Consider the following 26,985-nt stretch of genomic DNA (forward strand, 5'->3'; position numbering starts at 1 on the left):
CATACTCATGTGTTGAAGTCCTCTTGATAAAGAAATACAGCTGCAAGGAACAATTGAAGCAGTGGGTCCATTGTTATTTGTACATAGTAAATTTCACGGGGGGAATCAGTCATCAGTTTCTAATAGTTTGGATGCTCGCCATATCTTGGGAATAATAATTGGCATTTTCACATCAGCCCAATGCTTCAAAATACTGTATAAGCTGTTATTTTCACGAGGGTTTAATTTTTGCGAATTTAGCGAATCACAGTTGGATCGCAAATTTAACAACACGCGAAAATGACTCCATGCGCTGTGTTAATAGAGCATTAACGTAAGCGTCCGCGTTGATTCGCGAAAACAACATCTCGCAAAAATGTTTGTGACCTCGTCATTCGCGAAAATATCTGTTCACGAAAATAACAGCGTATACAGTAGTGCGCTATTTTCAGAATCTCGAGCTTGGATTTTCATAACCTGATGACCAAATAGCATGCTGTTTGATAATATGAAAGCTAAGCTCGAGAAAATTTCTCGACCGAAACTCGGGTAATTTCCGAAATAGCAGGATGATTTGTAAACTGGGCCGCTATTTGATAATGTCAGTTCGCCTCAAGAACTTAGCGCGATACATCCCATCATGCCTAGCGTGTGTGACCAGATTGATCGAGGCAACCTGCACATAAATTGCAGGTTATTTTTTGAAGGTGCACACTCTACCAATGCTGTTTGGGCATGCTCAGCTTTTGAATGAGCATGAAAAAATAGCATGCTATTGTGTGAACGCGGAAAAAATCTTGAGCTTGGATTTTCATCGGGCTGATGTGAAAATGCCTGATGAAAGCTCATGTCTTTTTGAAATATGTATAAAAAATGATGTATTGCATGTCAGTATTATATGAATATAATCACAAAATTATTTCAGTTTCTGTTCAATGATGTAGGAAGCAATTTGCTTGCAAATTTGTCTACTTCATTCACATGCAATTATTGCACAAAATTAATGACCCATCCAGTGTGTCGGAATACATTATAATTTGGTAGTATAGCTTCGGCCTGATTGTAGAAGGTGTTATACTTAAATATAAATGAGTAAGACTTCCATCAAGCACAGCAAAGAACAACAAAGCATGCATGTCATGTCACCCCTAGTGCCTCTGGCTGATTGAGGCAAGCTCATGTCAAGAGACAGGTACTCTATAGTTCTCTATCTATTTACATAGAGAACATAATTTCAGGCTAGAAATCATACCCTGACCTTATTGTTACTTGTGGAATATCATGCTTTGACACAAGCTTTTGGATTCTTTGTTATACCCACACCTGGTCCAGTCTCTTAGAGTCTGTGTTCTGCTGTTTACTTCAGAATAACCCCAGGAAGCCTGTTTTAGCAAAAATGTTGAAACCTTCAATTCTAAGTATAATTCCTTTCTTTTCTTTTCTTTTCTTTTCTTCTGTATTTAAAGCCACTGTTTACAGATGAAAAAAAAAACAGCTTCAGTGCTTCAAAGTAGTTCTAATATGTGATTTAGAGATCAAAACAACCAATGTAGAAATGTTAATCAGTATAATCAAAGTGAAGTATTGTTAGATATACAAAATGTGAACAATAGTTTTATTCAAATCTTGTACAATAAACCATCAACAGTTATTGTTTATTGAGAAAATTAGTGGTATCTTGTTATATTTGTGGCTTTATTGCAAAATTTTTGTTTGGTAGGGTGTTTCGTGATACAACTGAACTATACGTATGCATCAGATGTGATAACTCGGAAAATTTTTTAAATCACTGCTCCCAATGGTAAACAGTGGCTGTAAAAGATGTGAAGGCGCAAGACGGTATGTTGAAAGTGTCTATAGTGGTTTACATAGCAACTTCATGAATTTGAGTTGAGTATCATGGATCATGGGTTGTGAACTCCTGTTCTAGAAAAAAAAAATGTTATGGACTCACAATGAAAATTGTTTGTAATGTAGCAATTTGTCGTCACCATTTTTGATAACGTGAAATATCTACATGATAAAGCCATTTAGAATGCTTGTATACACATATTCAGAGAGTAATGTTTCCACAATGGTCACCCTGGTTCTGATGATACACATTGTGACAGCATCATATTTTTACTCTCTCACTACTCATTTCTTCTTGTGCTTTTATTTGCTACCATCCAGGATGTGCGTTTGTCAATTCAGCACAAGAAAAGAAGCTGCTGGTGCCATTAACAGTATCAATCTGTCGGTAAGTTGTATGACTCACCTATCTCATTCCTCAATGTGTGCAGTGTTATACAGGTATTTCAAGAAATGATAGAAGAAATGTTTCTTAATACTGCTTGCTACTTCATATTAGCACTAACACAGAGACTTACAAACATCGACATGCATAGTCCAAATTATACAATGGTAGTCATGAGAGTCCTCATCATCATTGGGCAAGTGCCATCAGAGTCAACGTATGTTTGACTCTCATTGTGAGATAGTAAATACATTGCAGTGCACTCTCTCCCATGAGGTAAGGTTAGAAGTTGACTGTCTGGGTCCGACACCACATGGAAATTCCAAGTACAGAGAAGGGCAAGATATGGAAATAACTCATTGAAGAAGAGCAAACCGTATGCATCACTAGTTTCACAACGTCTTTTGCCCCTACTTTCCTAGTGGCGATTAAAGGGGAATAATACTAAAAAATATATGTGAATTGAGTGAATGCAGTAATAAGAAGTACACACTCCCTTGACTTGTTACTGACATGTGGTAATGGTAATATTATTCCTCCTGCTTTCTAAAAGTGGTCAGTCAAGTGTTCTTTAATTATGCTAGAAAAATGTAAACATGCCTAATTCTCATTATATTTTCTTTATATCATTGTCCTGCAGTGATGTCACAAACTGCTTTAGTCTTCACATCCAGTGATAGCAGCACAGAAACTTTAAGGATTCATAACTTTTGAAGAGATTGTCTGATTTTCTTCAAACTCTGCTGATGTGTTCTAATAATATTGCTGCATTCACTCAGTCCACATAATTATTTTAGCACCATATCCCTTTAAGATACCTACTGAACCCTGTCGCTGATGTAAAAGGATAAAGTAAAATGTGAAACGTAATACGTCTAGGATGACAATTAATAGTAATTGCTACCTGTAGAGTTTATGGTGTGGGATAATATTGTCTTTCTGTTTAACATAGATGTGCCACCAACTCGAGATATATCACGTGCTGCATGATTTTTATGTGTGAGCAAAAATAGATTTATATCACCAAACAGACTAGTTGGATGTTTTCCAGATATGATGAATGATTAAAGACTGACAAACCCATAAAAATCCCTGCTACAGTATAATTATGTATGTCCCAAATCACAAACAACAAAGTTTTTGTCAGATTTTCAAGTAGTAGATAAACTGGACAACAGGTAATTTTAATAATACATACATTCTAGCATCTCCTGGCCTTAAGTTATTGCTTGTTTCACATAATGCTTAGAACCCCCCCCCCCCCAAAAAAAAAAAAAATGATGAAGATTGATATAACATATTAGATTATAAAGGGGGAGGGCGTAAGAGAGAGAGAAAAGAGAGAGAGAAGAGAGAGAGAGAGAGAGAGAGCATGATACCTCAATTCTGTGACATTATCATCAAAATATCAATCATACATGCTCATTTTAGAAAGGAGCATAGAAAGGAGCATAGCTCCATTATTAGTCTTCACCTCACTGCCTAGGGCCAGGTTGGTAGTCTGTTTTGAGTTGAGCCTAGTTTGAGTTTATATTTACAACAATACCAGATCTAAGAACAAAATATTCGTCTGTTCTTAACAATACCAAGAAGAGCAAATGAGATAGAGGATATGAATGTGAATATAGAGATAACAAAAGAATGCAAGGAGCATGACATACATGTATTAAACTAAGAATGATATGGAAAAATGATTTTAAGTTCATTTATTTACAAGTGAAAAAGGTGAATGTTATATTGTTTTTAAAAGGAATCACAAGGTTCTATCTTTGGCAAGATTTAATAGAAAAAATAAATAGATAAAACTGTAGTATATTCTTTAAACCAGATTATGTGTACAAAAGGTAAATACAGAACAAAGACACACACACACACACACACACACACACACACAAATAGATGTAGCTCTTATGAATTATATAAAACCACTGTTTGAGAGCATTAATGTTTTTCTTGATTATTTATATTTTATACAAATTCATCAATCATGACATGAGATATTTATGCTATTCTACTTAAACTCTTTAAAAGTCACATTTCATCAAGAATGTTCAAATGAGTAATCAATCTCTTTCTGAAAGCACCTCTGATTTTTCCACTCTGTAGATCATTTGGTTTGTGATTGCAAAGTTTCACTCCCATGAAAGATGCTGAAAACTGACTTGTGTTCTTTTGCATATTAGGAGGTAATACTGACCATAATCTTTGCATGTTGTGGTCTGTCGCTTCGCAGTATTCTTTTAAAGAGTGTGGTAAATTTCAGTGTTAAAAATCCTAAATGAATATGGACTGATAAAAAATGAAATGTGTACACACTCAATATTTTCAATGTTTGAAACAGTGGACCTGAATGGATACCTCTCAGACTGAAAATTATTGCTCTACCAGCCAAATTTTGGGTCAAGAAAATGCAGTTTAATATTTCCGGGGGACATTTCCCCAGAACTCCTGTCAAGGACATAGCTAGGGAGACTATCTAAAATACCTTGTGAATATCATTGTGTATCAGTTTCATATACAATAAAAGAGAATAAAGTAGAAAATGGAAGAGTAAAGTCTCTAAAGGAAGAAGGTTTTACATAAAGTGAAGTATTCCTAGGTCTCAAACAGTATTGATTTTATCAGAGCATGATGTAACATATACTGTTCCATCACTGGATTTATTACGATAAAAGGCATGTGGAATGTGCCTGATAGATAGAACATGCTTATCTTTAAAATCTTTGAAGGTTTCCGTGACGACAGAACATTTTGTAGTAGAGTGCTTCATGGTGCACCACGTATTCTTTCTTGTATGTGGCTCTGAAGAGGGCCTACCCATCCCCGACATGTCAGCAAGTATGTTCTTGCTGTTTTCAAGAGAAATGGCAAAAACATGCTTGCTGAAACATCAAGAGTGGTAGGACCTTATCTGGGCCACATACATACCCAAGAAAGAATATGTGGGTGCACTGTGAAGCCCTCTACTACTAAATGCTTTTCTTTATTTCACTGCAACTTGAAAGTCTATCTTTATTTCACCACAAATTATGAATTCAAAGACATTGAAAGCTTGAAGGGATCAGAAAACAGGACAGTCACCTTGTTTAAAAAAAAAATTATATTGCAGATGACTGTGATTAGTGATGAAAGGGACATTTTTAGGATTAATTACCAACGGTGATCTCAAAGCAGCATGAAGAATTATCTTACAGTCAACAATATGAGTAGTACATTCAATGTGATGATCAAGAGTCATAGGCATGTTTCATATTTAGAAATATCCATGAAAGTTTGAGACAAAGCTGTTAAGTATTCACATACACACACACACTTACACTCACTCACATCCTCACACTCAAATGCTCAAAGGGCTCAACTTGGCCTAGCTACTACTTACTTCTGGCATAAGTTACCAATCTGTGTTCTAATCTTTGTAATTGTGTTTGTCGGGATCTCCTGGAGTTTATCCAGAGCCTGAATAGTGCTTTGCAAGTGATTTGTGTCACTGCTGGAATCTTTCGCTAAGTTGCATAGACAACCATGGCAGGAATTTCAGCTACTTGGTCCAGTTATTCTGATCGCTGAATTTACAGTCTTTGTTAATGTTATTTCCAGATGGAAGTACACTAAATGCAAAATATTAACTGTATACACCGAATATTTTGTGAGTTTTTTGTGAATTCGCGAGTCTGGTGCTATTCGCGAATTTAAAAACATGCGAAAATATTGAGTCTGACCCTGACATCAATGTGACGTGCACACATACGTTTCTCCATTCAGTACTGCACTCCACAATCACAAATTTAACCACTCGCGAAATTGTCAGGAAGTCCTGATTCGCGAAAAATTAGACTCGCTAAATATATGGCGTATACAGTATTTGTTGGTGACAAGACTAACACATTCCCCCAGAGCAAAGCTATATGACAAACCCATGTTAAACCATATACAATTGCTTTTTCTCATGCACATACAATGTATTATATACATACATAAATGTATGCCATTGCTCACACACATATTTGTGTTTATGTGTATGATATATATATATATATATATTATATGTGCATGTGCACACATGTATGTATGTGTGTGTGTGTGTGTGTGTGTGTGTGTGTGTGTGTGTGGGTAGGAGGGTGTGTTTGAGGAAGAGAAGTCAGTGCCTTTGTAGAATGCAACCTTCCCATGGACAGTAGCAGGTGGATGAACAAAGGGCAGGAAATAAAGGCAAAGTGTATAGAGAAATTACTTTATTCAGACATGAATTTCCTGTTCTCACTGATCACCACCAGCACAACTATTTTGGTTCATGTTTGGTACATTGAAAGAAAAAGAGCATTATTATTGCAGTAGCAGAAGTAGAGAATATGAGCATGCTTGACATGTGGATAGGCATGTGGGATGTAATGACACTGTGCTAGTAGTATGTCTTGTTTGCTACACATTACAGTGACTGTGTCCAAGACTGTAAGCCTTACTGGAGGGTCTTGGAATGACAGTGAAGATTTCTCACCTGCTGTCAAGTTAGATGTTGACTCAGAGAATAATCTATATAAAAGATGCAAAAGCTACATACCGTCACATATTTGCAAATGAAATTTCATTGATGCATGATAACCATAGAATATACACAAAATGTATGTATAATTCAAAATTTATACTTTTTAGACAAATTATTAATGTGTCACCACTGGCCTTCTGATTGCTCTTTGAAAGAAAGTTGAGAAGTCATTGTTATCAATGTAGAAACACAAGCACAGTGTAGAAACGATAACTCTATTGTTCAAGCTAGCACACTTGCTGTGTGGAAATTTGGCTGTTATTTTCATATAAAAGGTAGAAAAAGAATGTCAGAAAAAAATGACAATCAGTTGCTGACAACCTGTCTGTAATGCATGTATAATTGTGACGCTCATTTTCATTACCTCTGTATTTGTAGGCATCTGATTGAAAAGTGTGTCACAACATTAGTCCTTCTCCAAGGGAAGGTAGACGAGCGTCAAATTTTCTCAAGTAATCTGTTCATGCTGCTAGTAGGTCCAGGGGAATTCTCTCTGGTGGGATGTGCTGGAGGCACTCTTTTTAGTTGTCATGTTATGTGCCCGGGATGCTGAATCAGGGAATCGAAGAATGCAGGATTTTGTTGTTATTGGTTTTTTTTTTAAAATTTATGTCTTTTATCTGTATAAGTGTATTTGCATCTCTCTGTGTCTGTCTCTCTCCATCTCTCCTCATATTTCTTCCTTCTCCCCTTGTTCATCCAAAGAGACAGTTCATGCTTGTCCTCCATACAAAATGTCCATTTCTCTTGACTGATGCACACTTCTGGTTTTTAGATGGGGTAACAAAAAACTAAATATTCAGTGCAGTGTGAGTAATATGTAGATGGTATTTTGTGTGTGTGTGTGTGTGTGTGTGTGTGTGTGTGTGTGTGTGTGTGTGTGATATCATGGTGTGTCTGTGGACATGTTTGTGCATATGTGCCTATCTGAAGCATTCAGGAACCTCAGTACATTAATTCTTTATGTTTCCTGTTGGATTAGTGTAATTATGCAAAGCCCATTAACCGTACATGTTGCCATAACAACTTGAAGAACCCCTTTTCCTGAGCACCTCTCATGATGAATATGTCCAAAAGCCTGGACAAATTCCCCTAATGCATACTGTATATACACTGAGGGGAGAGAGCAGCATTGCCAAGAACAAGATCAGATTTTGAGTTCCACCATTGTTGTCATAGTTATCAGGAGCATCTTTACAGCGATAAGAAATATATGTTTTGACAGGGCAGCTGAAAATGTTAGTTTCATATGCCATGGTTTGGCTCATGCAAGAAATATAATATATCTAGATATCAAACTATACAGTTCCACCACTGTATTTTTCCAGAGCATCTGTGCAGCAATAGGAAATATACATTACTATTTTGACAAGGCAGCTAAGATTGTAAGCTTTATTTCCCATGATATGAGTTGTGCAAGAAATTGATTAGTTAGAAGTAGGTATGAAGGTTCAGGAGTGCCATGCTGTATTTGTGTACAAAGAATTTAACGTCAGAATGTATGCCAAAAAAAGAAATTGTGTCATGATGCTGATTCATAGGAATGAAATTAACATCAACACTGTATGTTTATAAGCCATCTTAGCCAAGAGATGGGATTATTTGTGCATTAGACTTGTTAGTGACTGCATTACCATGCATGCGAGCATAAAATAAGATATGACAAGGGCTCATTGAGCAGAAGGCAAATATGCTGAACACAAACCTATATACACTACTACCCATTTAACACATATCCCAAAAGGATAGCTGCCTTGCCACCAGTAAAAATGTTATCTAAAGTTTTTTGAAAGGTGACTCTGATAGCAAAATATCATATTCAAATGTATTATGGTACATTGATGACTTAAGCACTGAAAACTACATTGTATACGTAAAATCTTTTACGCAGGCCCAAGGCAACTAGGACTCTGCTCTGAACTTAAGAATTTAAGCCTTTCAGTACTGGTTTTTTTTTTAAGGCCAAGTAACAATTTCTTGATATTGTCATGGTAACATTATGTACCACATTTGGCAGTGTCCCAAAATGCCTTTCATATGACACATTCTGCAGCTGAAGTCATGTAATTAAGTTTCTAGCGTGCATTTCTAGTGCACTCCATTCTCTCTACCTTTTTTACTTATCTGACACAAACCATCGAACTTGAGGCATCAAAGCAGAGTTGTGGTTGTTGTTGTTTCTTTTTACAGTTGAACCTCTCGTATCCGGACAAGTCGGGACCGGGGCTCATCCGGATAAGGGATTTGGCCGGATACGGGAGACTCAATGCTTTATACATGTACATATACATACACATGTACTGATGTAGCCCATTGTAGTACCACATGTAGTAATGTGTTTACTGCAACCTTTTCATTGTTACACTCAGTAACAGACCCCAAAATAGAGGTTCGTGTTTGCAAGAATGAAATCATTTTCTTTTATAAATTGTTCAATATAATTCGTTGCTCAGCCAATGACTCAAAACAATGCATGTCTATCTAGTCATATCGACGGCTGTGTATGGACCTATATGTGGCAGTGCAATATGAGAGGACTCGAGCGCATAATCTGTCCATGTTCTTGCGATGATTTGGGGATGTTTGGGGATGTTAAAATGTCTGAAGGTAAGCAATTTGGAAGGAAATTTGATGTAATGTATGTTAATCATATTGGAAGTAATATGTAATTCATGTGTGTTTGTGTACGAGTTCTCAAGGAGTTGAAAATCCCCCTTTCCTCCCGTAATTATTTTAAAAAAAATCACGGCGAGATTGCGTCCGTATAATAGAGAGATCCGGATAAAGGGAGGCCGGATAAGAGAGGTTCAACTGTACTTACTTGAGCCAAGGACTAAAATAATCTATAATTGCAATCACTTTTCATCGGTAGTTTGTTAATTTTTGTCTTTTGCTTTAAAACTAATCATTGGACATTGACCAAACTTTGCAGGAATCATGCTTAAGGACAGGGGATATCAAATTTTTCTAATGGTGCAGGTGATCCCATGAGGAATGAAGGGTAAGGCCAAGAAGTGTTAAAGTGTGTAAATTTCCAAGGTTTTCTTTTCCTGATCAGGTAATAGTACAGCCAATTCACACAGCATTTAGATAGTCTTTCAAGTATTTGATATACTCTCCTCATAGAAATGGAAGTGAGGACTTAATTCAACACATACAAAGTGTGTAGGGGTGGTAGGAGAAAGTATATACCCTGAAAAGTAACTTTGTGACATGGAAGTGCACCTGTAGAGATACCACCAGTGTGCTCATTGTTCATCAGTTTCTTCCATAGTGTACATAAACTGATTTAATACCTGGTACTTACAGAGTTCATTCCCTGACAAACTCTGTAAATATCCTGTTTGTGTGTATGTGTTTGTGTTTTCCTTGTGTGCATCCGCTCATTGCAGCTGTTACAAAATCATCAAAGTCATACACTGGCAAACGTGAATGCGGTATGCATGCTATGTACCGTATGTGCAAATACATCGCATCTTGTCTCAAGGTCAATAGCACAATCAGGGTATGCAAATGCGTAACATTTGAAAAATGAAAAATCTTGGCGAAAATGCTTTTTTTGCTGCTTTTTATATCTGATTATACAAATTTTCATTTCATGTACAAAAAGAGTGAAAATTTTGAATTTATATGCGCATAAATTAGCATTTTAATTAGGGATGTCAAATTACATTAAAATGACTGATATATTGCAAAAATTCATTAAAAAAAGAGAAATGTTTTTTTCTTATGAAATTCCTTTTATATACTTCTGATAACTACCTCTTTCATTCACCACTAGTACATTACCATGACATATCATAAAATAAAAATTAATGCCATATTTTAAGTAATCAAAATGGACACTCGATTTTGTAGGCATAACTTTGAATTCATTTAAAACCACTTTCATATATTTGATAATATTTCGCATTTGGCATAGAGTTCAGAGGTGAAACTTTCAGGAATAGATAACAGACATACGTCAGCCATTATTACAAAGTTTCACGAAATTAGAGCTGGTACACAAGTATGTGGGAAGATATGATATTTTTCATCAAAAATTCATATCTAAGGATTGACCTTACGTGTTCATATATATGCGCATAATGTTTGGGTCCATTCTCATGTGTGTAAACATAGATGGAGTAATTATATGAGATTTATGTTGACTTGAGTTGATATCCAAGCTGTGACAATAGAAAAATTGGATATTTAGCCCAAATAATGTGTTTTTGCTAATGACATATTTAAAGAGTGAATAATCATTGAAATAAGAACACTACACACTTATCATATGACCTTGATGCAGTAGGGAGTGGGCCCGGATCAGTATTTTTTTTCCTCAGCAATTTATAAGTGTATAAAAATATAAGTTCTCATTGTTCAAACTTGCTAAAATTTTCACACAATAGACTACTACATATGCACAATCCATGGCTAAAATGCAAAGGATATTGAATAAAAGGAACAGATTCTTTCATGTTGTCAAATAAGGATGTAGATCACTGAAAATACTAAAAAATGGCCGCACTTATTTTCCTCAGCATTTGAAGATGGCTCAAAACTCAAAACCGGCTGAACTTTTATTAGCAAACAGTACACCAAATTGAAGTGTGTTTTCAGTACTTTCAGAAAAAGTAGAAATATAAGTTGTTTCTCCATGTATAGCTGCACAGCATGGGTTAAAAGGTCAGAAGGTCATGTAAATTAGCCAGCATTACACTCCTACCATGAAAATACTTTAGACCTCATGACTTTCTCCAGCAAAAAGGCCCACTGTTTTTTATTGCATTTAAGGACGTTCCTCAGTTGAAGTGAAGTCCATGTCATTTTCTTCAAACTTTCCATACCGTAACTTTGACCCATCCGAAGCCCAAATATGTAAATAAAACCATGGGATCATGTGCTTGTTTTTCTTCTACGGGACTTTGAAGAATATGACTAATGTGCCGTCCTGTACCAAAATGATAGCGTTACAGCCTGATTAAGACCATGATTGGCAACAAAATATGCAATGACAAACTTAAATCCCCATAATTCTTTCAAAATCCACGTTATTTTCTCCAAATTTGCAAGAATTGCAGAAAAAGGTACCCAAAACGAGGAAAAGGTTTTAAAGTAAGGGTTTATTCTCTCATTCTTGAGCAAACAGCGCCCTCACGCGGCAGAAAACACCGAAATCTCTCAAATCCTTCTCATCGACGTTTTCTGTTAGGGGTGGGCAAAAGGACAAGGTTCATAAAACTTATGCTGTACATTCAAAACCCATGTCAAATTCACGAAACTTTACCAAATTGTAGACAGAGGATTACTTATTCCAGAAAAACAATCAAAAGTGGGGGTTCATGTGCTTGTTTTTGTGCTAGGAGCGCCCCTGTGCGACATATATCATCGTAAGTCCCCAAAATCTGGTCAGGAACCTTTGCAGGGATGCCCTGACAGGGTGGGTTCTTAAAACTTATGCTGTACATTCAAAACCCATGTCAAATTCATGAAAACTGACCAAATTGTAGAAAGAGGCTTACTAATACCAGAAAAATAATCAAAAGTGGGGGTTCATGTGCTCGTTTTTGTGCTAGCAGTGCCCTCATGTGACATATACTACAGTAAGACCCCAAAATCTGGTCAGGAACCTATCCAGGGACGTCCTGACAGGGTGGGTTTACAAATCTCATGCTGAACATTCAAAACCCATGCCATTTTCACGAAATTTGGCCAAATTGTAGAAGGCTTACTTGTTCCAGAAAAACTATGAAAAGTTGGGGTTCATGTTCTCGTTTTTGTGCTAGCAGCGCCCAAATGCGACATACTATAGTAAGACCCCAAAATCTGGTTAGGACCTTATCCACAGGGTCGCCCTCTAACAGGGTGGGTTCATAAATCTCATGCTGTATATTCAAAACCCATGTCATTTTCACGAAACTTCACCAAATTGTAGAGGAAGGCTTACTTATTCCAGAAAAACAATAAAAAGTGGGGGTTCATGTGCTCGTTTTTGTGCTAGCAGCCCCCCAATGCGACATATACCAACATAAGACCCCCATATCTGGTCAGGAACCTATCCATCATAGGGTCGCCCTGACAGGGTGGGTTTATAAATCTCATGCTGTACATTCAAAACCCATGTAATTTTCACGAAACTTCACCAAATTGTAGAGGAAGGCTTTTATTCCAGGAAAACTATGCAAAGTTGGGGTTCATGTGCTCGTTTTTGTGCTAGCAGCCCCCCCCCCCCCCCCCCCCCCCATGCGACATAATTATGCTATATAGGGTTACTATAGTAAGTCCCTAAAATCTGGTTAGGAAAACATCCAGGGTCGCCCTAACAGGGTGGGTTCATAAATCTCATGCTGTATATTCAAAACCCATGTCATTCTCACGAAACTTCACCAAATTGTAGAGGTAGGCTTACTTATTCTAGAAAAATAAGTAAAAGTGGGGGTTCATGTGCTCGTTTTTGTGCTAGCAGCGCCCCCATGCCACATATATCATCGTAAGTAACCAAAATCTGGTCATGAACCTATGCAGGGATGCCCTGACAAGATGGGTTCATTAGACTTATGCTGTTCATTCAAAACCCATGTCATTTTCACCAAACTTGACCAAATTGTAGACGAAGGCTTACTAATTCCAGAAAAATTATCAAAAGTTGGGGTTCATGTGCTCGTTTTTGTGCTAGCAGCGCCCACATGCGACATATATCATCGTAAGTCTCCAAAATCTGGTCAAGAACCTATGCGGGGATACCCTGACAAGGTTGGTCCATAAAACTTGAGCTGTTCATTCAAAACCCATGTCATTTTTACGAAACTTGGCCAAATTATAGAAGAAGGCTTACTAATTTCAGAAAAGCAATAAAAAGTGGGGGTTCTTGTCCTAGTTTTTGTGCTGGTAGCATCCCCAGATGATAGAAATCACCTCACCGGACCCGAAAATCTGGTTATAAACCTCTCGTGGGTGCCCTGCATGGTTATAGGTGGGGTTTGTGAATGTCATGCTGTACATTCAAAACCAATGTCATTTTTACGAAACTTTATCAAATTGTAGAAGAAGGGTTACTTAATGCAGAACAATTGTAAAAATGGGGGGTTCATGTGCTCGTTTTAGCGCTAGCAGAGCCTCCTTGCGACAGAAATCATCGTAAGACCCCCAAATCTGGTCAGGAACCAATGCAGGGATATACCCTGCTAGGATGCATGAATCTCATGCGGTTCACTCGAAACCCCATTTTCTTTAAAAAAAAAAACACAAACAAACAAAAAACGTGTCACAATTGCAGTGATATGGTGAAATATATTCAGAAAGAAAGGTCAATGTGCGTTTTTGTCATTATTTCCCTTACACAGCCATAATGATATTATGTGGATGCAAGCGTGGAAAACTCCATATTGACATGCACGCTTGTTTGTTTGTTTTACCCACTTGCTGTAACCATGTACAGAAAGTGATAATGGAGGAAGAAGAATAGAAATAAGGAAATGGGAGTTTTGGCATTAGTCTGACGGTCCTTCAAGGGAAAAACAAATCTTAATACAATGACGTTGATTGTAGATTGCATGTGTTGGTTGTTGCAGTGGTTGGTAAAGTGCGTGTTGTAAGCTATGGAGATGTACCTCCCCCCCCCCCCAAAAAAAAAAAAAAAAAAAAAAATAATAATAATAATAATAATAATAATTCTTTGATGATGAATAGTCTCGTTTGATAACACTTTCGTGACCTTGTATTTTTTAACCAAAAATAAAAAAAGCAATATCTTATATTACTAGTAACGACAGGTTTAGATCTAATTTAGATTTTAACAAAGATACTCAGATTGTTTTAGCTGCTAGACCTAAAGATGAAATGCGTGTCATATGCTTGTTTTTGTTGTTGTTGTTGTTGTTGTTGTTTTTAACACCTAGTCCAGTAGACTAGTGAGCCTTAGACCCCGACTAGGGCCTATAGGCCCTATACCTTAGCACTCGACTTTACCATGTTGATGACCAGATAATGAACTTCATGTCACAAAACAGATATATGGATTGAAAATGGAAACAACTCTGTTCCACTTCCAAGCTTCGCGATTCCGTCAATCAGTGTTGTGCTACAATGACCATGTATATGCGGCTCGGACCGCTGAATTTTGCGTAGTATGTACAGATTGTAACGCGTACAGTCGGCACGCGAGCCGAGCGAGGCCGCCCAGCGCGGCTGCCCGGCGTGGCCGCGGTGGGGAGCTGTCGGGTATCCGTACGTACACGTACCACACTCTAGCTCTCGATCTACTAGCAGCTGCTCAGCTCAGCTAGCTCAGCTCATCACTCGTGCGTGCGCTTCTACGTCTTTGTTACGTCACTGACACCTGCGCAGCTAGGATGTGCACAAACTCAACTGAGGAACGTCCTTAAGGAATGCTAGGAAAAAATCCATTAATTTGATACCAAACACATAGGGAAAGTCTTAAAATTCAGACCTCAAATCTTGATTTTATGTAAGTCATAAAACAGTTTTTTTGATGCATTACATGGGTTTTTGGAGACTTTTTGGTAATTAACCTTCAGTAATTAACAGTAAATGAGAGAAAATCATCAATTCTCTGTCCACATGTGATAACTGATGTCTAAATGTGCTGCATGTGAATTTTGAAGTCAGTTGGTGCATTATTTTAAAAGTTACAACAGTTTAAAGTGAGAAAACCATAATTGCACTCCCTGATTGTGCTTATCACCTCAATACAGTGCCAAGGATTGCATACATTTTATGATGAATGTAACAAATCTAGTGGAGTTTCAACTTCCATTCTGATTTCACGCTTTTGTATGTGTACATATCTATGCTCATGCAACATGCCGTATGATAAAGCTGATAGCATGCATGGCATATAAACAATGTATATTGTGTAAGTATTTGATCCAGCATCAAATAGTGAGTGTGCCTGTGCCATGTAGCAAAGTTTCCAAGTAGAAGAATGCTAGGCCACCTATAATGCATAGTGCACCTGAACCAGCCATTGGCCATTCAGGCAAGCCATTGTACACATGCATACTACACCCTAAGATCTACACAAAAATATCCAACTTGTGTAATTGACACCTATCGATAGTGCCTGTCAATTTAAGATGCATACACGTTTTAGTGCAATTTGGAATATTCTTCTTTTCACTATTTCTGTTTGTAAAGAGCTTTACACTCATATTTTCAGGAAACATTTTTAGAATAGTGTTCTTCCATGTCAGAAAGTTAATTGTCAGGGTACTGTAAAACACTTTCGTGAATTGGAGCCGACGCCTTCGCGGCATAAAATATTTGCGAGTTGCCTCTAACATTCAATGCATATAGTGTAGACAAGAACTTTCGTGTGCATTTTAATTTTGTGAATCTTGGCTCTTGCGAAATTAAAATGCACGCGAACATTCCTTGTTTTACCGTATTGATACTCTTTAAAATTGGGCTCAAAGCATAAACTTAACCTTTTCTTTATTCAAAATGCATGATCAGATTTTTACTAACCTAGCTGGCATTATTCCTGGGGAAGCAAATGCATATTTTTCCTGTGGTTAAGATGATCCAAGGTATTTGGTCACGAAAGATCCAAAAAGTATGTACATTTTTCCATTAATTTCCTCCAGATCTTAGGTAGAACATCCAATTTGTATTCATATAGTACTCATAACTCAAAATTGTTTATGATGGTGGCAGTACAGTCAAACCTGTCTTATCGGCCACCTGTCTACAGTGGCCACCTGCTTATAGTAGCCACTGAAAAATCCCTGCCCGAAAATGCTGTACTATAGATCCTTTATATAGTGGTCACCTGCCTAACGTGGCCAGTGGCCACTCATTTTTTTTTGTATCCCGTGGTGAATATCTATCTGTGTATAGCAGCCACAAAAATTTAGCTGAACTGCTAAATCAGCCACCAATAAATTTGCTTTTCTGTTCATTGCATGAATTTTACCTAGTCCTAGCTCTGTCACAATCACCCAAACATGATAGACAATTGAGGGTATCGCCAATACGTAGGTGCCGTGCGCAGAGCAGCGTTTTAGATGTATTATGGGATAGCTCGGGTGGCAAACTAGCCCCGGTTTTGGCTGCACATGCACTTACAACACGCTCTGTCTTTATAAAGACGTATTTTTTGTTGAAGATTTCTTCGCTTTCCATCATGTGACCAGCACATTAAAGCCTTGCAGTAGTGAACCATGACTCTAGTGACCGCAAATCAGTAAAGCTTAGACACTTTCAACTCTTTTAAGCTGAATTAAAGCCAAGAAAAAAGGGCTAACAACGGAAAAGCAGACAAAGAACTCCATTGAATCGTATGGGAACTGCGACTCATGTTAGACAACCGGAAGTGAACAATGGACCGAGGAATCCCACAGTGCACCTGTGACAGAGCTCTTTAGCGTGCGCAGGAGTTTTTTACGTCATTGGCGATAGCGAGAATTGCAGCTCTTAGCCGTGAAAAGCCAACCTGTCACTAACTTGACTAGATCCAGGCTTCGGTAATGCCACCCTTAATAGATACTACAAAGGCAAAGGCTGCTCCCATAACATCTTAGAACTTTACCAAAATGCTGACTAATTAGTGATTAAAATCCCTTTGAATAAGGACAATGGGATCCTTGTGTGGGTATTGCTTGTTTTTATGTCAGCTTCGCATATTATCGATCTATCCCCTCTGGACTCACACGTGAACCCCATTCATGCAAAACCGGTATGTCTTACGAACCAGTTCCTCAGGCTCAAAATTTAATTTTAAAAATCAAAAGAACAGAAGTAGGCTAAGAGAAAATTCAAAAGGAAGGATATTGTACACAAAAAAAAAACACCTCTATATTATAGCTGCTCATGCAAACTTATAATTTGGTAGTTTTTATACCCCCGCCATACGAAGTTTGAAGGGGGTATATAGGAATCAGCGGACGGTCGGGCGGTCGGGCGGTCGGGCGGTCGGGCGGTCGGGCGGTCGGGCGGTCGGGCGGTCGGGCGGTCGGGCGGTCGGTCGGGCGGTCGGGCGGTCGGTCCGTTGCAAATCTTGCGTCGCGAACTACTTCCTCAGTTTTCAACCGATTCCCATAAAACTTGGCACAGATGTGTGCCTTGGGTTGTAGATGTGCAAGACGTATTTTTTGACAGTACCCAAAAGTACGTTGCCATGGTAACGGCATATTATGGGCAAAAATGGGTACAAATCTTGCGTCGCGAACTCCTCCCACAGTTTTTGATCAATTTTTATGAAATTAGGTACAGATGTTCATCTGAATATGTTAATGTGCAAGACACATATTTCAGCAGTGGCAAAAAGTGCGTTGCCATGGTAACAGCATGTTATTGGTAAAATATAGGGCAAAATGCTTCATGGCAAAACTGCTTCATCAGTGTTCTTCCAATTCTCATGGAATTCATATTGAATGTTTGTCTTAGGATATAGGTCAGCATGACACATTTCTTGACAGTGACAAAAAGTATGTTGCCATGGTAACAGCTCACATATTATGAGCCAAAATGATGGAAAATTTTGTGTTGCAAACTACTTCCTCAGTTTTTGCCCAATTTCCATGAAACTTGGTACAGATGTGTGCCTTTGGTTGTAGATGTGCAAGACACATTTTTTGACAGTACCCGAAAGTAGGTTGCCATGGTAACGGCATTTTAATGGCAGAAGATCAAGGAAAGATCTTGCGGATTTAACTACTTCCTCAGTTTTTTGACCAAAGCTTATGAAATGTGGCACACACCTTGATCTTGGTGGGAAGATGTGGAAGACATATTTTTCGGACGTGTCGGAATCTGCGTTGCCATGGTAACGGCATATAAATGGCAGAAGATCAAGGAAAGATCTTGCGGATTGAACTACTTCCTCTGTATTCGACTGAAGCTCATGAAATGTGGCACACACATTGGTCTTGGTGGGAAGATGTGCAAGACATATTTTTTGGACATGTCGGAAGCTGCGTTGCCATGGTAACGGCATATTAATGGTGGAAGATCAAGGAAAGATCTTGTGGATTGAACTACTTCCTCAGTTTTTGACAAAAGCTTATGAAATGTGGCACACACAATAGTCTTGGTGGGAAGATGTGCAAGACATATTTTTCAGACGTGTCGGAAGCTGCGTTGCCATGGTAACGGCATTTAAATGGCAGAAGATCAAGGAAAGATCATTCCTTGGGTAAGACTGTCGTCACGGGGCGGGGGTATTAATCACCTTAAGTGATATTTCTAGTTTTTAAAAGACTATCATGCAGTATTTTATGCTATTATACAATGCAAGTGTTGAAATTCAAAATGGCCACCAACCTGCCTGTAGTAGCCACTTTTTTAATTTCCCTTGGATGGCCGCTATTAGGTTTGACTGCAGTTGCATAGTGGCACCTAACAGTAATACTAGGTAACGACATTGGATGGGGCCTTTTTGGTCTACATTTATTTCTTTATCTTCATTTAATTGTGCATGATTAAATTTTCATCAAACTGTTCAGGAATAACTCCTGGGATCACATTGATTCAAAGAATTGTTTAGATAGTGTATGTGGCTCTAATGAGTGCCTAAATGGAGGAAAGTGTCGAAAATCTGTGTGAATTTTAAACTTCTAACTCAAAGTCCACTAAGTGGTACAATGCAGTTGTGTAGGTGCTGTTAAAAGTAAATAAGTTGCATAGAACAGTGGCAGTGCACATTTCCTCTTCACATTCAGAGTGATGAGTTTACAGAATTTTGGGAAAAACTATTTTATTAAAAAAAAAAATGATCCAAAGAGTAGTCCTTGAAAAGCAAATTTTGTCTTTATATGGCTTTCTTCCTTCGACCTATTGCCATGCAGGCATATCATGTGCACTGAGTTTGCAAGCATTGAAAAGGCTACCCCTTCCTTCCCACAGCTATACAAACATTTCAGCTGCTGCAAAAAGCATAGTAGATTATTTGGCCTGCATCCTCATTGACCACCCCACAGTTCACTGGCTTCACTGTTTATTTTCATCAGTGCAGTCTCATAAAAGGAGTATGCAAGGATAATAACTAGACATACTGTGATGCTGCACAAAGACAGGTGTTTTACTCAGAAACTAATTTGTATCTTTCTCTGTCTTTCCCATATTTATTTTTGTCTGCTGGTATGTTCAAGGTTTTTTACATCCATTATGTTTCCTATGTGACAAGATTTCCTTGTACAACTTGTCCAGAGAAAAACAAACATATATTCTGTGAGTGTTGATTTTTATGCAGTCTTTCAACCTGTTAAACCATAGGTAGCTGTATGATAAAAATGAAACACTTCAGTTTACCATATTAGTATTGAAATTCTAAATGCTGTGTGTGCTGCATTTCTCTACTTTTTAATTCACTTACTTAAGTTTTACTGCCGTATGTTTTACTGTTGTGACATCTTCTTACCAATATGTTGAGGCAAACAGCTATTGCAAAAAAGAGAAAAAAATCACTCTGTTCACATGAGATATCAACCCCACAAGAGAAAAATAGAAATAGAAAGGGAGAGAGGGGGAGAGAGAGAGGGAGAGATGACGCACTGTGCAAAGTCTATTGTCTGCCAGGGAGGATCCATCTTGAATGTAGCATGGCCTCTGTGATATTAAAAATTATATGCTTGGCTTGCACCACACACGTGCTTGTTAATTTCAATGCCTATGCAGAGGAGGAATAAAAGAGAGAGAAATAAGAGAGTTGGGCCATGGCTGTCTTGCTCTCTTCCTCCTGGTCCGATCAAATTTCAAAATTATGATTACTCTATGTTCCCCATACCTTCCCACCCTGCAGCTTCAGTGTAGTTTACATGATCTGACAACAATGCCACACAGCATGGCAGGCAGTGGTCACAGTATCATATCACAGGTTGGCGGTTTGCTCAATGATATTTCTATTACTTATGACTTGGCTGTCCTCTATTTTGGATGAAGGATATTCTTAGTTGTTCTCTTCCTGCATTTTTATAATCAAAGTGTTCATTTCTCATGTTATCAGAGAGTTTTATGGTCAAGAAGGGTGATGTTGTGATGTTACTTACATATGTTGACTGTAGCAATCATTCTTAACAGGTGCATGTAAGAAGTAATTTCATTTTTTTTTCATAGCAGCTGTAAGAATAATTGCACACAACAAATTTTTGAATCTTACTTTTTCATATTATTAGTTTTTTGTTTTTTTTTACTCAGTCTACTGGGCTGAAATTTGTATGTTTGACACTCTGTAAGTGATAATGTGAATTATATAGATGATACAAAGTGAACAAAATACTTTTTTCTCATACTGTAAAACCAGAAATTTTCACATGCATGAAACTTTCATGAATTGTGCCAAGGGCCAATATTCACAAAAAAAAAACTTTTCTTTTTTGCACATAAAACTTTTCTTTTTTTACACAGTGGATCATTGAAAGTTCATGCAGCAAAAAGGGCTGTCAGCTCAAATACACGAAAGTTTCACGCCGTTCTGGTTTAACAGTATTTGTTTTTGTGTTCACATCACAAAAATAAAGGGGAAAAATCTGAAAAATCCACACTGCAAATGATTTAATGATTACATTTCCAAGCTACCATTTATTCACTGAATGACAAAATGTCAGTATTAAAGGGGTTGTATAGTTTTGGTGGAGACCTAACTTCAGGTTTAATAACATTTTTCTGGTGAGATAATGAGAAACCTCTTATAAAATAAGAAAGAGCATGTACTTCCAAAATGAATTCAACGTTTAGTAGATAAAAATTAGTTTTGAAATGGCTTGGATATCCAAAATGGAGCAATCCTAATAAAAGGTGGGACTCACCTTTTATTAGGGTCGCTCTGTTTTACCTTGTTTTTGGATGTCTCAGCCATTCCAAAACCGATTTTCATCAAATAAACTTTGAATTCCTCTTAGAATGATATGTTTTGTACTATTTCATAAGTGGTTTCTTGGTATCTTGCAAAAAGTTAATAGTTAAATCCTCATGGCCACCAATACTATACCATCCCTTTTGAGGTGACAGACCTTTTTGCTGCATGTAACTTTCAATGATTCATTGTGTAAAAACAAGAACAAATTTTTCATGTGCATTGTACTTTTGTGAGTACCTAGTGAAAGAAATTCATCCATGCAAATTATTTTTATTGGAAAATTGTGTTATCTAACCAGTAGACATATGTAGAAAACTTGTTTTAAAAAAGAAGAAATCACCACTCAATCAAAAGACAAATGGCAAGAAAGATTTTATGTGATTAGACAGTGTCATTTATGAATGATGAGTCAGGGTACCTTGTCTTAGAAATTTCTCAGGGATTCATGCATTTGAATAGCTGTATGAGTCATTTATGTTTCAATGATTACAATGGCATTGTGGCAAGATCAGAGGTCCTCTGGCAAATACATTTAGAGGTGCCATTGAAATATTGTGATGTATTGTTGCTGACAGTAAAACGATCATTTTGACAGCATGGAAAAATGACTGGTCATTTCACTTTATTTTACTGTAGGCATCTTCCTACAGGAGTGAAATTACTTGTAACATGAAGCTGTGTCCCCTTTGAAACACATTAGAATACATGAACCAGCAGAAAGGAAAGACAAAAGGTTACTGTTCTTCCAGGTTTACATGAAGGAAGATATTTAATATATGTGCAAGTAATGTTTAAACAGTGAAATAAAACATATACAACCGTGTATATGTAGTACATCATTCTGTATGTCAAAAGGAAAGAAAGTAGACCTACAGTAAATTTTAATGCATCTTATACAGAACAGTGTTAGTATTGTGAAGATGAAAAAGGTATTACATACAGCATCATAAGTAATCATTCCATGTGTTGAAAGCAAGGCTACACTGAATTTTAGTGCATTTTATACAGAGCAGTCAGTATTGGGAAGAAGAAGAGGGCATTTCATATAGCATGGATGGATGTGGCACTGACCCACAGTGCATGCTGGGTAATTTCATTAGATCCAGGAGGGAGGGGTCTTGGTCTCTCATAATCAATGCTTGTTAAAAGAATTTGAGGTCAGCTGCTACCACCATAATTGTCGCCTCAAGTTTCAAGGAACATTGTTTTGATCAGGGCTACCTTGACAGCCTAAAGAGACACCCTGTTATATTTCTGTTGTCTCCCTCTCTCTCCTCTCTCTCTCTCCCCACCTCTCTTTCTCTCATCTTTCTCGTTTTCCTTCTGTCCTTATATACCTTTCTGCCCCTCTTGCATGTTTGCATGTTTGTCATCATGCCTGTTCCAAGTTTTCTACGTTAAACCACTTCTATGTTTCAAAACTTTTTTTATCATGGTTATTAGAATCATGGTGATTTGAAAATATGATACTTCTTCGATGCTACCTTGGGAAAATATTTGCATAAATGCTAACAGAAAGAATTTCCTATATGGACAATAAAATGAAATCTGAAATCTGAATCCGAATATGAATATGCATGATGATAGCAATATACAGTAAGAAGTACAGGTCTAAATTTGTACCCTCAGATGTTGATGCAAAAGCACCCCTTCTATTGTTCGAAATTGCATCCCAACTCATAGTGCAATTTTACTCCCAATATTTGACAGTACAGTAATCCCAAAAATGCACCATTATACACATAAACATTCTCCAGAAATAGTCAGAGCAAAAAACAATCCAAAACACACATAACTGGGAATGGTAACAGACATATTAAGTGGCACTCTCCATTCTTAAGTCTAACACATATTTGTAGGATCATCAGCATTTTAAATAAGCTGTATGAGTGTAAAGGGACATGTTACAATAATATTTAACAAAAATACATTTAATATTGTAATTTATTGACCTTGGATGACCATGGTTATGCATTTTTGTCATATCTGCTGACCTTTACTTCTTTGATTTCTGAAGTGCCACAAGATGTTATATGTAAATAACGAGACATCACTTAAGCATTGAAATAGTGCTCTTTTAATGTGCTTGAGAGAAGAAACTGAAAATATGTTAAATTCTCTTAATATTTTTATATCATTACCATACTACAACAACACAAATTGTTGAAGTCTCATTCTGCGATGACAGCACATGAATTTAACCAAAATTATTATCCAATTTTTCTCTAACTTCACTGATGTTTACTACTAGTATTTCTGCATTCACTGAATCTAGATTTGCAGTGAAATCTCCTCTGATTACTGTATAAGCTGTTATTTTTGCAATATATTTTTGCAAAATATGTGAAAATGTTGCCATGCGCTAGGGTAAAAGTGAAAATGTTGCAATGCGCTAGGGTAAAAGTGCAATTGCCATAGCCTCGGTGTCAATTCATGAAAACAGCATGTCACAAAAATACCTGTTACCTCCTCATTGGCAACAATATCTGTATGCGAAAATAACAGCTTATACAGTATTGCTTATTATGGTGGCCTAACTGTATTACTGGAATTTTAAAATTACATGCAAAATTTGCTATTTTGAAGCTACCACATACAGTACCAGTAATTTTCCTTTAGAGGTAATTGCTAAACAGTGCAATGTAATCAACAAAATTCATTCAAGGCAGTATCATGTGGTAGTGTAGGGTGAATAATTTGCTCCCTCCCTCAAAAGAAAATCAAGATTGTTAGTGTAAATGAATAATTGAAAGTCAAGAAATTCCTAAAATTCTGCAAAAAATACACCTAATCAAAGGTGTTGCAGTTGCAGTGAGTTGAAGAAAGAGTTTTAGTGGCAAGACTGACAATTAGTCTTGCAGTGTACATTATTCTTTAGGCAGTATCGTAAATAAGTAATTGAACAAATTCTTTGTTTGGCCTATATATATATATATATATATATATATACCCTTTTTATGTTAACACATGCATTACTTTACAGTTACAGAAAACTATGAACAATGGTTTCAGACAGTAGTAAGCAATTTTCAGCACCACAGTATCATTGTCATGCTCTGCACATCATGCCGTGCTTTCTTTCTACTTGAAATACATTGTTTACAGGTAACACTCTAACAAAAAGATAAGTTAAATGAATAATTATTTGTTACAATAGATTAGATGGATTTTAAGGGCAAGACTGAGGTGAAGGGTTATCCCAACAGTGCTACCATTATTTCTGCTTTTAACATTTGTTGAAATACATATGTTCACTTAAAAAGGATTAAGACTTCTGTAATGATATTCAGTGCAAAAGTAACTGAAGGATACCATATACTGTACTAATATATGTTTTTTCTAGTAACATTCCTTCAGAATATCTCTTGTCATTTAAATACCACTATGAAAGGGTGGTCTAGACAATGGGTAATTTTTATAACTTTCAATAGAAGCTGAGGCCTTATGTACACAGCTACAGAGTACTTCCTACTCCTATTTTTCTAGTATGGTGCACCAGACCTTGCATACAAGACATCATTTACAACACAAGTTAAACAAGGTTCACATGACCAGAAGTCATGCATTGGCCATATAGATTGTATGGATCGCCTGTCTGTTCAGCTGCCCATAGCCATAAAACATTCCCTCTGACATACCCTCTGACACCAGTAAAGGCCTACCACTAATAAGTCTTGAGATATGAAACGACACAGAATGATATTCATACACAACAAACACGAACACTAACACACAGTTGAAAGAACAAGCAGAACATAGATCAAGGTTTTCAGTTTTTCACCCGATTGCATAATTTATGTAAACTTGTAATACCTTGGCCTACATTACTGCTACCAGTACCAATATCATTTGAAAGTTGTTTAATGAACTAACTGCAGAAACAATTTTTTTGTTGGTTAGGTATACAATATGCAAATATTCACTCACTAGGTTACTCAGATAGACTAGACGCTTGGGCTCAGAGCAGTAGTCTGTGTGCATGTTAGAACAATAAGGGGGTGAATCTAATGGATACATTATGGAGTTTTCTAGTGGCATTACGCATGATTGTGACTGTATGCACATTTCTAGCCATGATGGTGCTGAGGTGAGAGGATTTGTTACGTTCTCAACCAATACCCAATAGCCATAAAGTATGCATGGTATTGCTTACATTAAAGTTCACACATGTAGACATCAGAGCAGGCTTGCTTTAAACTTATGCTTCATCAAATTGGGCTCCCCAAACTGAAGGTTAGCTAGTCTTATGCAATTATATTCTTTGAAATCCGATGATCAGATCTATGCAATTTCAACTGATTATGGTATGATTCTGTCGATTCTGTTAATAGTCAGAATAATTATCTTCATACCTTTCATGGATTTATTTTTTGATGAAATATATTGTAGCAAACAATGATATTATGTTGTTAATGTGGGTTTTCATTCAAGATTTACAATCCTAGGTGCAAAGAACAGAACTCAACCCTTTCAATTATTGAACCATAGTACACATGTATATGCAGAGTGCACCCATGGGGGTACAATATTCAACCCAAGTTGAAATATGGGTTCTTTGCACTAATTTCAACCCCATATTAAACCCTATTTTTAGTGTACTATCAAGGTTCGTAAAATTGACTACACTCTTTTTGGTGCAGCATAGGTAGATATCCGACATCCTTTCAGAAACCGCTAATCTATGATAGGAATAGTCTATATTCAGTGTAAGTATGCTCATTGCTAGGACTGCAATTCTCTTCAACAGACTGTCAATATTTTCTACAGTACACACCCCAAATCCATAATCGTTGTGAGACTTTGCAATGATACTAGCAGTCGGTATATTTTTTTTTATAGTAAAAATCTGAGCACTAATGGACAAATAGTGAGAAAACTATACATGTCTGTTTTCAGTGGCTGTTATTCCTGTACTATGGCGTGCCATGATGATATCAGAGAAGTCACATTGGTCACATGACTATGATTGATGTCACTTAGCAAGAGGGCAAAATTTCCTCTGAAAAAAAATGAGAGATAGGTGACAGTCTTTGTGTAAGAACATGTGAAGAACCTTACATAGGTAGAGCAACTCAGGGTCACCAGGTCTTTTGTGGGTATCATGGGATGCCAGGCAAGATGACTTGTGTAGCTTCAAATGGCCTTAACACTAATTACATATGTCTAATTTAACTGTTGTTTAACATTATTTTCAGAGTGGATTCTACATGAATATTTGTTTTAAACATTTTTAAAAAAATACAAAAAAAAAGGATGGATATCTTCTTGATGGACATGAACATTTCATTAGGCTACACATATATTATACAGCATTGTAAGTCTAATTATATACACATTGTGGTAGCATACATCAATAATTCATTTATTGATTTGCATGGATTGGGAGATGGTGGTTTGTACAGCTAGTGATGGAAGAACAAGAGAAGC

The 26,985-nt window shown here is 37.1% G+C and overlaps 1 protein-coding gene across 1 annotated transcript in view; it reads left to right on the forward strand.

The window, feature by feature from the left end:
* The first annotated feature begins 2,152 nt into the window (after window positions 1–2,152).
* LOC139740590 (CUGBP Elav-like family member 4) overlaps window positions 2,153–26,985 on the forward strand; it is an 87,385-nt gene continuing 62,552 nt past the window's right edge. Inside the window, exon 1 of the mRNA XM_071651177.1 lies at window positions 2,153–2,218. Within this exon, the coding sequence (XP_071507278.1) occupies window positions 2,153–2,218 (66 nt within the window). The remainder of the gene's footprint in view (window positions 2,219–26,985) is intronic.

The sequence above is a fragment of the Diadema antillarum genome, unplaced genomic scaffold (genome assembly GCF_040938485.1).
Source record: "Diadema antillarum isolate AM-2024a unplaced genomic scaffold, OU_Dant_1.0 seq00000862_RagTag, whole genome shotgun sequence".
In the NCBI taxonomy this organism is placed as follows: domain Eukaryota; kingdom Metazoa; phylum Echinodermata; class Echinoidea; order Diadematoida; family Diadematidae; genus Diadema; species Diadema antillarum.